Source organism: Cebidichthys violaceus, unplaced genomic scaffold (assembly GCF_023349555.1).
Source record: "Cebidichthys violaceus isolate CVI_PGR_0920_01 unplaced genomic scaffold, fCebVio1.0.p SCAF_81, whole genome shotgun sequence".
In the NCBI taxonomy this organism is placed as follows: Eukaryota; Metazoa; Chordata; class Actinopteri; order Perciformes; family Stichaeidae; genus Cebidichthys; species Cebidichthys violaceus.
The window spans coordinates 233370-248333 of NW_027176966.1; the positions used below are offsets into that span (position 1 = coordinate 233370).

Genomic DNA, 14964 nt, shown 5'->3' on the forward strand with positions numbered 1-14964 from the left:
AACCACGGTAAATATTCTGTTTTTATGTTTTTCCCCAAGCTTCACCATAGAGACGGACGTAATAATAATGATGTAGAAGATCCAGCACCAGACAGTTTAAATAGCAGATACTTGAAGATAATAAAGGGACTTCAGAGCCACCACACTGTATATGTGAAGGGAAACCTCGTATACGAGCATGAAGAAAGAGTTACTTATAAAACACTCGCATTTGTACTCTGACTGTTGATGTAATAAAAAAACAAAATGGCCGCTTGACGTCGTCACATTCATGTTACATGGAGGCAAGAATGAAACAAAACTGAAACATTTAAATGTTTAATTCTTATCGACAATGACAAAATGACAGCACTTGATTTTCAACGTCATCTGTATTGTATGATTATATGTAGAATTTAACCTTTTGATTCATATTATGTTGGTGAATTAACAGTAAAACCGTATTTCCTGCTTTGACTTACACATTTCTGAGATTAATAACGTTGAGTGGGATGAGTCCCCTAAAGTATAATATATGACACATCACAAAACTCTGTCCCATGATTAGAGATTGATATATTAAAACACTCCCAAAACATCCACTAAAACTTAAAGCAATCAGTACCAAGCCACATGTGTTTGCTTGTGTCATTGGTGTATTATTATAAGCTCACAGGGAATTGATTACAGTTGCAGTAGCTTGCTTCATAGACAGAGAACCAACAAAGATGTAGAAAGTCTGAACCACTTAAGTACACTTTGCGGACTCAGAGGCTTCTCTTTAATCTATTGGAATGATTTCAGTGGCGCATTTGCATGAAGCAGGACACTCAGAAGTCACCTCTTCATTGCATCCTTTCTTGGCTTTCAAGGTTGGACAGTTGATGTCTTTGTTTATGTAAGGACAGGGGTTGGCTGAAATGAAACATTGGACAGGTCAGCTCATTGTCTTTCTTTCTACCTCAGTAGACAATTGATACTGTATATTTGCCGTAAAGAAGAACCTCATAGCATCAGTTACTCACTGCACAGTTTGTCTTCACAGTTATTGGGACAGGAAGCACACGGGGGTCCCTCCTTGTAAGGTATCCATCCCTTGAAGTTTCCTCTGTTAAACAAATTAGGAACTTCTAACTTCACCTGACTCAGAACAAACCTCGGATTAAAACATACAGATTTAAATATATGAATAGACACTTTCGCTGTTCTTTTTTTTTTTTTTTACCCTCAGCGCCGTCAAGCTCTGCCAGAAATGATTCAACAAAGTGTGAACGAGGGTCACTTACGCTCGGTAGTAACGGCAGCCGTAGAAATAGATGTTGTTAGGGCACAATGCCACCCCACAGCCAACTTTGTAGGAGCTGTTCCACACCACCTGACAGCAAAGATAAAAACACAACTTTACCTTCAATACTTTGCTTTCATAGTAATGCATATTGCTTGTTCAAACACTGCCATGACTCATTTATGTTTTGTTTATTTTTTTCAATTATTTTTTTCTTTTAAGCTATTTTTTTCACATCAGTTCTTGAAATGGAAATTGCTGTGTAGGTTCACTTGTAGTGAAAGTGTGAAAATTGATCATAAGACATTTCATTTTTCTCTGCTAAAAGTCAAATATATCTTCTTACAATCGCAATAATGACTGTTTATGATGTTTCATGCTTTTTTTGAAATATGATATCTCTCCAATTTAAAAAAAGTATTTGTCACACTCATTTTGTACAGCCAATTCACCATGAAATTAATATTTAGGAGCATTTTGAGAGCTAGAATCCGCAGAAACAGTCTCTCACCCGCCACAACTATTGGTCCTATATTTATTAGTTTAACTACTTTACTTGTAAGCAAACAGTTTCCTAAATGTCTGGATCTGTAGCTGCTAAATGCTCTTCGTTGTCACTGAAAACAGTTGCCTGCTAAAAGGACTATTGCATTACATTTGATCCATTGTTAAAATAGAATTTAATCCAATAACACAGCAGCAACATGACTGTATGTTGTTATTGCTGCTGTTGCCACACACTTTGTTTCGCTAAATGTTACCTGTGTGTAGTGACCAGTAGGTTTGCCTTTGATGAAGCCGAAGGGATAGTGGTAGTTTGAATCCTCACTGTGCCAGGCATTGATGACGGCCGTCCATGAGTTCGGTGAAGACGAATAGAAGAGATTCTCACCCAGTTCATATTCTGCTCGGTGGGGAGAAACACATGGCAGCACGATTAATGGCTTTCTGCAAACACACCGCTTTATTTCCATGTCTCAGTAGATTATTTTATTTAGATAAAACAGGGTTCATTAATAGGCCTATTGATGATAATCTCCTTAATGATTACATATCCTACTCCGTGTAATTTGTTATTAAAAGAAGGTATTAAGACTGGATATGAGACGGTGTTCCCAGTGACTCTGACAATCAATCACGAGGTCACTCAGTTCACAGGGAACCTTCACACCGAACCTCTGATGTAGTATCTAAGGTGCTGGCATTATGCGGAGCAAGGTTAAAAGGAAACAAAAAAAGAAAGAAGAAGAGTAAAGGAAGAAAGAAACGTACCATCGAGCATGCGGGTGCTGGGTGCTCCGTGACCCAGGTGACATTGGTCGACCCAGGCCTGAGTGCTGGCTGCTACCTCCTCACTGTAGCTCTGTAAAAGAGGAAAAAACAACATGACAAATCAAGCGTTTCATTTTAAAAACACCCACAACCAGAAGAAACAGATCCATTCTCTCGCTAAGATATTGGTTTTGAAAATGGGATCATTTGTGATTGAAAAGACTGAAGAAATTTTCAAAATATTTTCCACTCTAAGTCTTAGAATATGAATAAGGTTGTGATTGAAGCGGGCTTCTACTCGGAGATCAGCTGCTGTGCTTTTCATACAGCCCAAAGCCACAACTCAAGTTCCATTATAAACATGACTCTTTCTTTTTTTTTCTTCTTCTTCTTTTTGTGCAGAAACCTTGCACCTCCAGAAACACCCAACTCTTTAGAAAAGGAAATGAGACATCTTTAATCTCCTGTTGACTGATAGATTTCCAACTGTGTGCGTTGCTGTTGTCGTGGTCGGGTTTGGCTCCCGAATAGATTAGAAGATGTTGATATTACTCGACTGCAATGAACATAAAAATTACATCTTAGAGTGATTATGTTGATCTATGACAGACCAGTCAAAATGTATTTTCACATTTCAAATAGCATTTATACACAATATGTAATGTTGGTCTAAGGTAACGAAAACACAATTATTTTTATTTTAAGGTGAACCTGTTAAGCCCGACGGACCCGAATTCGGGTCCGCTGTAGCATTTACCGTCCAAAAATGACCATTTATTCATGTATTTATGAATATGAAATTTTTTTTACAAAAAAATTCTAAATCTGCTTAAAACAAACAATCTAAGACATTCTTACACACTCCAAACACCATTCTATACAAATAGTGTACGCAAATAAAATATTTATCACAAAATCACGTATTTCTAGCCATAACTCGCTCTTCTCCGAGCTAGCATAACAAAGCTAACGGTTAGCATAAGCAACCGAGATAGCAAAAAGCACGAGCATTCGACACAGATTCCAGAACTACCATCAGATAGTCTCTCCGGTAAAACCTCACAAGGCTGTGAGCAAACAAACACCAGAAACACAATGCGTAATATCCTTCAAAATCATCCAAAGCTCCTTACCTTTTTGTTGTTCTGCTGTATATCTCCGCTTATTTCCGTCAACAATATTTCTACGTATTTCCGGTGCGTCTCTGAAATGTCCCCGTGCAGAAACAAGGGCCCGCCTAACAAAGGCACCGTGGGGAGAGGGGATCGAATTCCGGCGAAGTTGTGCGCACGGTTCAGGTGACGCGCCACGGGTTTACTCCCTACTGGCTAACGCTTCTGTCTATCAAAATCACGAGGGGTTTGTTAAATTCTGTGGACTCAGACGCTTCTAAGGCGGGTCCATTGACTGAAATCGACCAACCATAGGCTGAGCTATGAGACCTGGAGTGGAAGCCAGATGAGAAAATCCCATGGATGACAGACATAAACAGGCTCAGAGAAGATCCAGGCTCTCTAAATGATGCCAAACTGCTGCATATGATAGATTGAACACTATTAGTCATAAAAGAAGTGAAATATATAATTATATACTCTATAAAATTACAATGGAACAGCTGGAACCAAATGACATTTTGGTTGACCTCGGCTGAAATCTCTGCACTCTAACCTCTCTAGCTCTTGAATGCTTCACTTTATCAAAGAAAACATTGTGCAGAGAGACTTTCAACCCATTTGGCTATGATCTGGGAGAGGTTTGAGCTTTCAACTACAACATTAAAAAAAAATATCTTATCAAAATTGGATTAATTTTAAATCGGAGATAAAGAATTTCAATTTGTGCTGTGTTCCATCTTAATGTTCTCTTAACCAGTAACATATATACTGATATTTACAAATCAGAACAAATTTCACAAGGGTCAGCTTTCTAAAATATAAAAACTATTAAAATACACCTTATATTTAGACGAAAATCACTCTCTTTACTATGGGTTGCAAAAATCGAGGAGAGGCCTACAAATAGGCTTAGGGCTTAACGGGTAGACGAAAGAAAACACACTTATTAATATTATATTTAATTTCTGCCAAAGATTCTGATAAATGCTACACACTGGCCCTTTAAGGTTGAGTCAGCTCCTAATCATCAAACTATACAAACCCTGATTTTGAGAAGCCGCGTCATGCAGGAGACCACACCCACTTAAAATGTATTTAATTTCAAGTAAATATCGCCCGAGGCACTTTTATTGTGCAAGTAAGGAAGCAGGACTGACCATTAACAGCATGTCAGAAGCAGTGGGATGAACCGCTCTCCGGAAGGTGTTGTGAACGTTGACGATTTCAGCCTGAACCCCTGCATTTTCTGTGCAAATGCCTGCACACACACACACACACACACACACACACACACACACACACATACATACACACACATCCACACGCACTTAAAACCTCTGGGTAAACAACATATTGAAGGTATAAGACAGCCTGATGTTTACTCTGCAGGGTTAATATCTGTACGTCATGACACACAAATATATCCTGGTCTAATGGCTTGACACAACAGAAGAACCTATAGGGAGGATCACACCAAATCCCATAATTATACTGGGAGAGTTATTGACATGAATTCACAGTTGATGCCTTAAAAAAACCTGTGTCTCTGTCTGTAAAGTCAAACACGGCAGATGCAGTGAACGTTGTGCTTACCGTGCTGAGGACACACGATGGCACGCAGAGACGTTTGAACAGGAGGAGAAAGTGAAGTTACGTTCATGTCAGGACATCAGGGGAGTGAGGAATTCTTTCAAGAAGTATTTGCACCACGATGTATTTTATATCATAAAACAAGGTTCTTTCACAGTGTTACGAAAGTTATTCCTGCTTCACACACTGTTGTCTATGTGATATTTATATATATATATATATATTTATATTATTGTGAATGCTGGTGTTGTCTGAATAAACACAAAACCATTAGTGAGATCATTTGCTTCCTGAAAATATATGAATTCCAGCCGAAAGTGTTATTTCAGTTTAACGTCAGTGTGACCAAATCAATAATAAATATTGGAATTTTTTCAGACGATAAAATATATGCTGATATTAGAAGACGGTCAAATCATTAATTACTGATTATTATTATAATTGCCCAGGCTAAGATTGGACTCCAGCAATGGATCAAGTTTTTTTTCTTTTGGCTAACCATTTAGTTTGCACGTGAAACCTTGTTCTGCAGAGAACTCAATGAAGCAACATTAATACACAAAATGTTTGTCTAAAATATACTGAAATCTCTCAAAATCAAAACTGTACTCTGCTGTACTTGAGTAAACATACTTTCTATGGAAAACACTCTGAATGCATAACGTATTGTATTACAACTACCTGTAATATTTGAACACTACTCACCACATTGCAGAAAGAGTGCACTCGCTGCAGAGTCAAGATGCAAATCAGGAACGCAAACATTTTCCTGGACAAAAAAAAAGAAGATTAAAATCAAAAGACTAACAAAGACATTTTATATGATATTCTGGCAAAAATATTCCAGAGTAATTGCACTCTTATTTTCAAGAAATTTGATCGATCAAAAAGATATAAAAGATACGATTTAAATCAATCCAATGGTATCATCAAATAATCAAAAAATACTAAAAACAACGTTTAGGAAACCCAGTAAAGAGGCATACCTGATACCTGTCCTGAGTCTTCAGAAGGTGCAAGTGGGCTGGTGCTTTCCTCTCCTCCTTTTAAAGACCCAGCTCCGTCGCTAACCCTTAGATGTTACACATTCCCCTCAGGCCGCTAATGATGCAGCAGAAACCTGCAGGCTTCACACAATGTACACTTAGAAGAGTGTAACTGACAGAAAGTAAACATGGGGATTGTTATGCCCAAGGGTGTCGTGACTTTCTGATGCATTGACTCAAGTGTACACGGCTTACAGGAGAATGGCAAGGCATCCGAGGTGAAGGCAAATAAAAAGAAATTGGTAGATTACAAGGTAGATCCGTGTGGTCCCGTATTAAATGGATCACAGTCAAACAACGCATGTTGGCTGAAGACGCACCCATTGCTTGCTTTGGCACAAAAGGCCGCACATTAGAAAGGCCGCATATTAGAAAGGCCGCACATTAGAAAGGCCGCACATTAGAAAGGCCGCATATTAGAAAGGTCGCACGCTGACCAACGCGGTGGAGTACGGACAGCAAAAATGTTTTATGCATTTTTCTTTTATGTGTGTCGTCTGTGAGTGTATGGCTGTTGCCTGTTTGCTGAAACAGAAAGATTGTATATTACATTACAGTCATTTAGCAGACACTTTTATCCAAAGCGACTTACAATTCAGTATCTATCTACACACCGTAGACGCAGCTACGGGAGACATTTTGGGGTTAAGTGTCTTGCTCAAGGACACGTTGACATGAGTAGAGCAGGAGCCGGGGATCGAACCGACGACCCTCTGATTGAAAGGCCCTGCTCTCCACTTAGCCACGGTCACCCCACTTCATTGAAATAGAAGCCAAGCCAAGGGTGAAATGTCAGATAAAATATCTTAAATACATAATCATGAACAAATACATGTAGGACTTGTTGCTAAGATTGGAAAGGTTGTTTAGAAAATGTGACGGATTAAACAAAAACATCTGACTGGGGCAGTTTTAATGCATTTTATTCATAGACCACTGGTTCAGATGAAGGCCGATAAACTAGACACAGGAGGAATGGTGAGTTGTACAACAGAGCCACCTGCTGGTCTACAAGGGTTACTGGTTGTTTTTGGTTATTGTACTAATCAAAGTTTATTTCATCTATATAAAGCCCCAAATGTAAATACAATGTAATAAAATAAATATAATCTTCTGTTGCAGAAATAAGCTATTCCTGGTTCCAGTCCTGTTTGCTTGCAAGCCCTCAGATTTTTTCGTGCAGACCCTGGTGGAGGTCCCGACCCTCAGGCTTGGGACCACTGCTGTAGGGTTATACTAGATTTTGTGACACAATGACATGACACGGCTGTTTGTGTATGGAAAGTTGATATTTAAAAGAATATTACATGGCTGTCTTGACAGGAAAAAGGTGCAATGCTATCTATCTACACACCGTAGACGCAGCTAATGGAGCTATTTTTGGGGTTAAGTGTCTTTCTCAAGGACACATTGACATGAGACTAGCAGAGCAGGAGCCGGGGATCGAACCGCCGACCGTCTGATTGAAAGGCGGCCCTGCTCTCCGCTTAGTCACGGTCACCACACATGCCAGTATATATGAAGGTATAAGTCCTGTTCCTAGATAAAGCTACTTTAGCCAAAAATATTAAAATAAATGTATACATTTTATTGTTGTCAATAAAGTCATCTTAATGTAAGCCGGCATTAAGGGAATGATTATGAGTTTCCTTTTAGAAGTATGTCTCTTGATCACATCTATTCTCTTCGGTCTCACTGACGGTGACATTACAGATGGGCTATGGTGGTGCTGTGTGTACTCAGGGCTCCAGGAGGACATCTTTTGCTGTAGTTTGAATGTGCAAACCAACTGCTGTTGAGCTTTACTGAGCGTCTATTTATTATTACAACGGTAGCTGCTGCACTCGTCAGTGAGCCACATAAACACAGCATTGATAGCCGTGAGTTAATCCTTGTTTGAGTACATTGTTGTAGTTCAGCTCAGTATTAAAGAAGTACTCCTTTTTTTTTTAATTTGTGGGGGGGGCACTTGGTAGCATCATGTTACCAAATAAATGCCTATTTACAGGAGAGTCATTAGCACTCATTTGAAGCCGTGTTTCTTTTTTTTCCTCTCATCCTACCAGCTCCAGAGGAAAATATCTAAAGTCTCTTTAGCTGCTATATGTGCCACTAAGTTAACTAAGTTAGCCTCTTACTTTGTTAGCCGTTTGGTTCAGCACAATAATAATAAGAAAAAGGCAACACAGGCAGAGGGCCGGGCCTCTGTAGATAGAAGCCACCGCACGCGTCTGGTGGGACGGTGATGATCGAGAGGGATTATTTTTGGATGGGGATGATAAGCAGCCCACAGTAGGAACCTGTAACGTTTACACACTGAAGCAAAGAGGAGCATCAGGGGCCTCGCCCGGTGTTTAAAGTCGATTCAGCTCGTGGCTTATGTAAATTCATGCAAATGTGTCTATTTTCTTAGGCGGTGGCGTTAGTAGGTGGTGACACTGTGAGCCACAGTCAGGTGCGATCTGACGAACCTGATAATTTCTTCAGCGTTGTCCCCAACCACGGTAAATATTCTGTTTTTATGTTTTTCCCCAAGCTTCACCATAGAGACGGACGTAATAATAATGATGTAGAAGATCCAGCACCAGACAGTTTAAATAGCAGATACTTGAAGATAATAAAGGGACTTCAGAGCCACCACACTGTATATGTGAAGGGAAACCTCGTATACGAGTATGAAGAAAGAGTTACTTATAAAACACTCGCATTTGTACTCTGACTGTTGATGTAATAAAAAAACAAAATGGCCGCTTGACGTCGTCACATTCATGTTACATGGAGGCAAGAATGAAACAAAACTGAAACATTTAAATGTTTAATTCTTATCGACAATGACAAAATGACAGCACTTGATTTTCAACGTCATCTGTATTGTATGATTATATGTAGAATTTAAACTTTTGATTCATATTATGTTGGTGAATTAACAGTAAAACCGTATTTCCTGCTTTGACTTACACATTTCTGAGATTAATAACGTTGAGTGGGATGAGTCCCCTAAAGTATAATATATGACACATCACAAAACTCTGTCCCATGATTAGAGATTGATATATTAAAACACTCCCAAAACATCCACTAAAACTTAAAGCAATCAGTACCAAGCCACATGTGTTTGCTTGTGTCATTGGTGTATTATTATAAGCTCACAGGGAATTGATTACAGTTGTAGTAGCTTGCTTCATAGACAGAGAACCAACAAAGATGTAGAAAGTCTGAACCACTTAAGTACACTTTGCGGACTCAGAGGCTTCTCTTTAATCTATTGGAATGATTTCAGTGGCGCATTTGCATGAAGCAGGACACTCAGAAGTCACCTCTTCATTGCATCCTTTCTTGGCTTTCAAGGTTGGACAGTTGATGTCTTTGTTTATGTAAGGACAGGGGTTGGCTGAAATGAAACATTGGACAGGTCAGCTCATTGTCTTTCTTTCTACCTCAGTAGACAATTGATACTGTATATTTGCCGTATGGAAGAACCTCATAGCATCAGTTACTCACTGCACAGTTTGTCTTCACAGTTATTGGGACAGGAAGCACACGGGGGTCCCTCCTTGTAAGGTATCCATCCCTTGAAGTTTCCTCTGTTAAACAAATTAGGAACTTCTAACTTCACCTGACTCAGAACAAACCTCGGATTAAAACATACAGATTTAAATATATGAATAGACACTTTCGCTGTTCTTTTTTTTTTTTTTTTACCCTCAGCGCCGTCAAGCTCTGCCAGAAATGATTCAACAAAGTGTGAACGAGGGTCACTTACGCTCGGTAGTAACGGCAGCCGTAGAAATAGATGTTGTTAGGGCACAATGCCACCCCACAGCCAACTTTGTAGGAGCTGTTCCACACCACCTGACAGCAAAGATAAAAACACAACTTTACCTTCAATACTTTGCTTTCATAGTAATGCATATTGCTTGTTCAAACACTGCCATGACTCATTTATGTTTTGTTTATTTTTTGAATTTAGTTTTTTCTTTTTTAAGCTATTTTTTTCACATCAGTTCTTGAAATGGAAATTGCTGTGTAGGTTCACTTGTAGTGAAAGTGTGAAAATTGATCATAAGACATTTCGTATTTGTCACACTCATTTTGTACAGACAATTCACCATGAAATGAATATTTAGGAGCATTTTGAGAGCTAGAATCCGCAGAAACAGTCTCTCACCCGCCACAACTATTGGTCCTATATTTATTAGTTTAACTACTTTACTTGTAAGCAAACAGTTTCCTAAATGTCTGGATCTGTAGCTGCTAAATGCTCTTCGTTGTCACTGAAAACAGTTGCCTGCTAAAAGGACTATTGCATTACATTTGATCCATTGTTAAAATAGAATTTAATCCAATAACACAGCAGCAACATGACTGTATGTTGTTATTGCTGCTGTTGCCACACACTTTGTTTCGCTAAATGTTACCTGTGTGTAGTGACCAGTAGGTTTGCCTTTGATGAAGCCGAAGGGATAGTGGTAGTTTGAATCCTCACTGTGCCAGGCATTGATGACGGCCGTCCATGAGTTCGGTGAAGACGAATAGAAGAGATTCTCACCCAGTTCATATCCTGCTCGGTGGGGAGAAACACATGGCAGCACGATTAATGGCTTTCTGCAAACACACCGCTTTATTTCCATGTCTCAGTAGATTATTTTATTTAGATAAAACAGGGTTCATTAATAGGCCTATTGATGATAATCTCCTTAATGATTACACATCCTACTCCGTGTAATTTGTTATTAAAAGAAGGTATTAAGACTGGAGATGAGATAGTGTTCCCAGTGACTCTAACAATCAATCACGAGGTCACTCAGTTCACAGGGAACCTTCACACCGAACCTCTGATGTAGTATCTAAGGTGCTGGCATTATGCGGAGCAAGGTTAAAAGGAAACAAAAAAAGAAAGAAGAAGAGTAAAGGAAGAAAGAAACGTACCATCGAGCATGCGGGTGCTGGGTGCTCCGTGACCCAGGTGACATTGGTCGACCCAGGCCTGAGCGCTGGCTGCTACCTCCTCACTGTAGCTCTGTAAAAGAGGAAAAAACAACATGACAAATCAAGCGTTTCATTTTAAAAACACCCACAACCAGAAGAAACAGATCCATTCTCTCGCTAAGATATTGGTTTTGAAAATGGGACCATTTGTGATTGAAAAGACTGAAGAAATTTTCAAAATATTTTCCACTCTAAGTCTTAGAATATGAATAAGGTTGTGATTGAAGCGGGCTTCTACTCGGAGATCAGCTGCTGTGCTTTTCATACAGCCCAAAGCCACAACTCAAGTTCCATTATAAACATGATTCTTTCTTTTTTTTTCTTCTTCTTCTTTTTGTGCAGAAACCTTGCACCTCCAGAAACACCCAACTCTTTAGAAAAGGAAATGAGACATCTTTAATCTCCTGTTGACTGAAAGATTTCCAACTGTGTGCGTTGCTGTTGTCGTGGTCGGGTTTGGCTCCCGAATAGATTAGAAGATGTTGATATTACTCGACTGCAATGAACATAAAAATGACATCTTAGAGTGATTATGTTGATCTATGACAGACCAGTCAAAATGTATTTTCACATTTCAAATAGCATTTATACACAATATGTATTGTTGGTCTAAGGTAACGAAAACACAATTATTTTTATTTTAAGGTGAACCTGTTAAGCCCGACGGACCCGAATTCGGGTCCGCTGTAGCATTTACCGTCCAAAAATGACCATTTATGCATGTATTTATGAACATGAAAAAAAATAATTAAAAAAAATAATTCTAAATCTGCTTAAAACAAACAATCTAAGACATTCTTACACACTCCAAACACCATTCTACACAAATAGTGTACCAAATAAAAGATTTATCACAAAATCACGTATTTCTTGCCATAACTCGCTCTTCTCCGAGCTAGCATAACAAAGCTAACGGTTAGCATAGGCAACCGAGATAGCAAAAAGCACGAGCATTCGACACAGATTCCAGAACTACCATCAGATCGTCTCTCCGGTAAACCCGCACAAGGCTGTGAGCAAACAAACACCAGAAACACAATGCGTAATATCCTTCAAAATCATCCAAAGCTCCTTACCTTTTCGTTGTTCTGCTGTATATCTCCGCTTATTTCCGTCAACAATATTTCTACGTATTTCCGGTGCGTCTCTGAAATGTCCCCGTGCAGAAACAAGGGCCCGCCTAACAAAGGCACCGTGGGGAGAGGGGATCGAATTCCGGCGAAGTTGTGCGCACGGTTCAGGTGACGCGCCACGGGTTTACTCCCTACTGGCTAACGCTTCTGTCTATCAAAATCACGAGGGGTTTGTTTGATTCTGTGGACTCAGACGCTTCTAAGGCGGGTCCATTGACTGAAATCAACCAACCATAGGCTGAGCTATGAGCCCTGGAGTGGAAGCCAGATGAGAAAATCCCATGGATGACAGACATAAACAGGCTCAGAGAAGATCCAGGCTCTCTAAATGATGCCAAACTGCTGCATATGATAGATTGAACACTATTAGTCATAAAAGAAGTGAAATATATAATTATATACTCTATAAAATTACAATGGAACAGCTGGAACCAAATGACATTTTGGTTGACCTCGGCTGAAATCTCTGCACTCTAACCTCTCTAGCTCTTGAATGCTTCACTTTATCAAAGAAAATATTGTGCAGAGAGACTTTCAACCCATTTGGCTATGATCTGGGAGAGGTTTGAGCTTTCAACTACAACATTAAAAAAATATATCTTATCAAAATTGGATTAATTTTAAATCGGAGATAAAGAATTTCAATTTTTGCAGTGTTCCATCTTAATGTTCTCTTAACCAGTAACATATATACTGATATTTACAAATCAGAACAAATTTCACAAGGGTCAGCTTTCTAAAATATAAAAACTATTAAAATACACCTTATATTTAGACGAAAATCACTCTCTTTACTATGGGTTGCAAAAATCGAGGAGAGGCCTACAAATAGGCTTAGGGCTTAACGGGTAGACGAAAGAAAACACACTTATTAATATTATATTTAATTTCTGCCAAAGATCCTGATAAATGCTACACACTGGCCCTTTAAGGTTGAGTCAGCTCCTAATCATCAAACTATACAAACCCTGATTTTGAGAAGCCGCGTCATGCAGGAGACCACACCCACTAAAAATGTATTTAATTTCAAGTAAATATCGCCCGAGGCGCTTTTATTGTGCAAGTAAGGAAGCAGGACTGACCATTAACAGCATGTCAGAAGCAGTGGGATGAACCGCTCTCCGGAAGGCGTTGTGAACGTTGCCGATTTCAGCCTGAACCCCTGCATTTTCTGTGCAAATGCCTGCACACACACACACACACACACACACACACACACACACACACACACACACACACACACACACACACACACACGCACTTAAAACCTCTGGGTAAACAACATATTGAAGGTATAAGACAGCCTGATGTTTACTCTGCTGGGTTAATATCTGTACGTCATGACACACAAATATATCCTGGTCTAATGGCTTGACACAACAGAAGAACCTATAGGGAGGATCACACCAAATCCCATAATTATACTGGGAGAGTTATTGACATGGCTTCACAGTTGATGCCTTAAAAAAAAACCTGTCTGTAAAATGCATCTCTGTCTGTAAAGTCAAACACGGCAGATGCAGTGAACGTTGTGCTTACCGTGCTGAGGACACACGATGGCACGCAGAGACGTTTGAACAGGAGGAGAAAGTGAAGTTACGTTCATGTCAGGACATCAGGGGAGTGAGGAATTCTTTCAAGAAGTATTTGCACCACGATGTATTTTATATCATAAAACAAGGTTCTTTCACAGTGTTACGAAAGTTATTCCTGCTTCACACACTGTTGTCTATGTGATATTTATATATATATATATATATTTATATTATTGTGAATGCTGGTGTTGTCTGAATAAACACAAAACCATTAGTGAGATCATTTGCTTCCTGAAAATATATGAATTCCAGCCGAAAATGTTATTTCAGTTTAACGTCAGTGTGACCAAATCAATAATAAATATTGGAATTTTTTCAGACGATAAAATATATGCTGATATTAGAAGACGGTCAAATCATTAATTACTGATTATTATTATAATTGCCCAGGCTAAGATTGGACTCCAGCAATGGATCAAGTTTTTTTTCTTTTGGCTCACCATTTAGTTTGCATGTGAAACCTTGTTCTGCAGAGAACTCAATGAAGCAACATTAATACACAAAATGTTTGTCTAAAATATACTGAAATCTCTCAAAATCAAAACTGTACTCTGCTGTACTTGAGTAAACATACTTTCTATGGAAAACACTCTGAATGCATAACGTATTGTATTACAACTACCTGTAATATTTGAACACTACTCACCACATTGCAGAAAGAGTGCACTCGCTGCAGAGTCAAGATGCAAATCAGCAACGCAAACATTTTCCTGGACAAAAAAAAAGAAGATTAAAATCAAAAGACTAACAAAGACATTTTATATGATATTCTGGCAAAAATATTCCAGAGTAATTGCACTCTTATTTTCAAGAAATTTGATCGATCAAAAAGATATAAAAGATACGATTTAAATCAATCCAATGGTATCATCAAATAATCAAAAAATACTAAAAACAACGTTTAGGAAACCCAGTAAAGAGGCATACCTGATACCTGTCCTGAGTCTTCAGAAGGTGCAA

At 38.9% G+C, this 14964-nt stretch overlaps 2 protein-coding genes across 2 annotated transcripts; both read right to left on the bottom strand.

Moving 5' to 3' along the window:
• Positions 1-305: 305 nt before the first annotated feature.
• Positions 306-6007, bottom strand: LOC137866357 (cysteine-rich venom protein ophanin-like). Its single transcript, XM_068702178.1, has 7 exons — positions 5943-6007; positions 4809-4909; positions 2537-2627; positions 2026-2168; positions 1266-1354; positions 1005-1087; positions 306-894 (listed from the first exon to the last, which is right to left on the bottom strand). Exons 1-7 carry the CDS (start codon positions 6004-6006, stop codon positions 761-763), a joined length of 705 nt encoding a protein of 234 aa, XP_068558279.1. The 5' UTR covers position 6007; the 3' UTR covers positions 306-760.
• Positions 6008-9089: 3082 nt separating this feature from the next.
• LOC137866352 (cysteine-rich venom protein ophanin-like) lies at positions 9090-13586 on the bottom strand. The gene is made up of 6 exons (XM_068702174.1): positions 13492-13586; positions 11217-11307; positions 10706-10848; positions 10051-10139; positions 9789-9871; positions 9090-9678 (listed from the first exon to the last, which is right to left on the bottom strand). The coding sequence occupies exons 1-6, from the start codon at positions 13501-13503 to the stop codon at positions 9545-9547; spliced, it is 552 nt and encodes a 183-aa protein (XP_068558275.1). The 5' UTR covers positions 13504-13586; the 3' UTR covers positions 9090-9544.
• Between the last annotated feature and the right edge of the window lie 1378 nt (positions 13587-14964).

Coding starts and splice junctions, on each gene's coding strand:
- LOC137866352 (XM_068702174.1), bottom strand. Junction 10,849..11,216: donor CAGCACCCGCATGCTCGATG/GTACGTTTCTTT, acceptor CCCACCGAGCAG/GATATGAACTGGGTGAGAAT. Junction 10,140..10,705: donor CTACTGGTCACTACACACAG/GTAACATTTAGC, acceptor CTTTGCTGTCAG/GTGGTGTGGAACAGCTCCTA.
- LOC137866357 (XM_068702178.1), bottom strand. CDS start 6,006: ATGTTTGCGTTCCTGATTTGCATCTTGACTCTGCAGCGAGTGCACTCT. Junction 2,169..2,536: donor CAGCACCCGCATGCTCGATG/GTACGTTTCTTT, acceptor CCCACCGAGCAG/AATATGAACTGGGTGAGAAT. Junction 895..1,004: donor CTGTGAAGACAAACTGTGCA/GTGAGTAACTGA, acceptor GTTTCATTTCAG/CCAACCCCTGTCCTTACATA.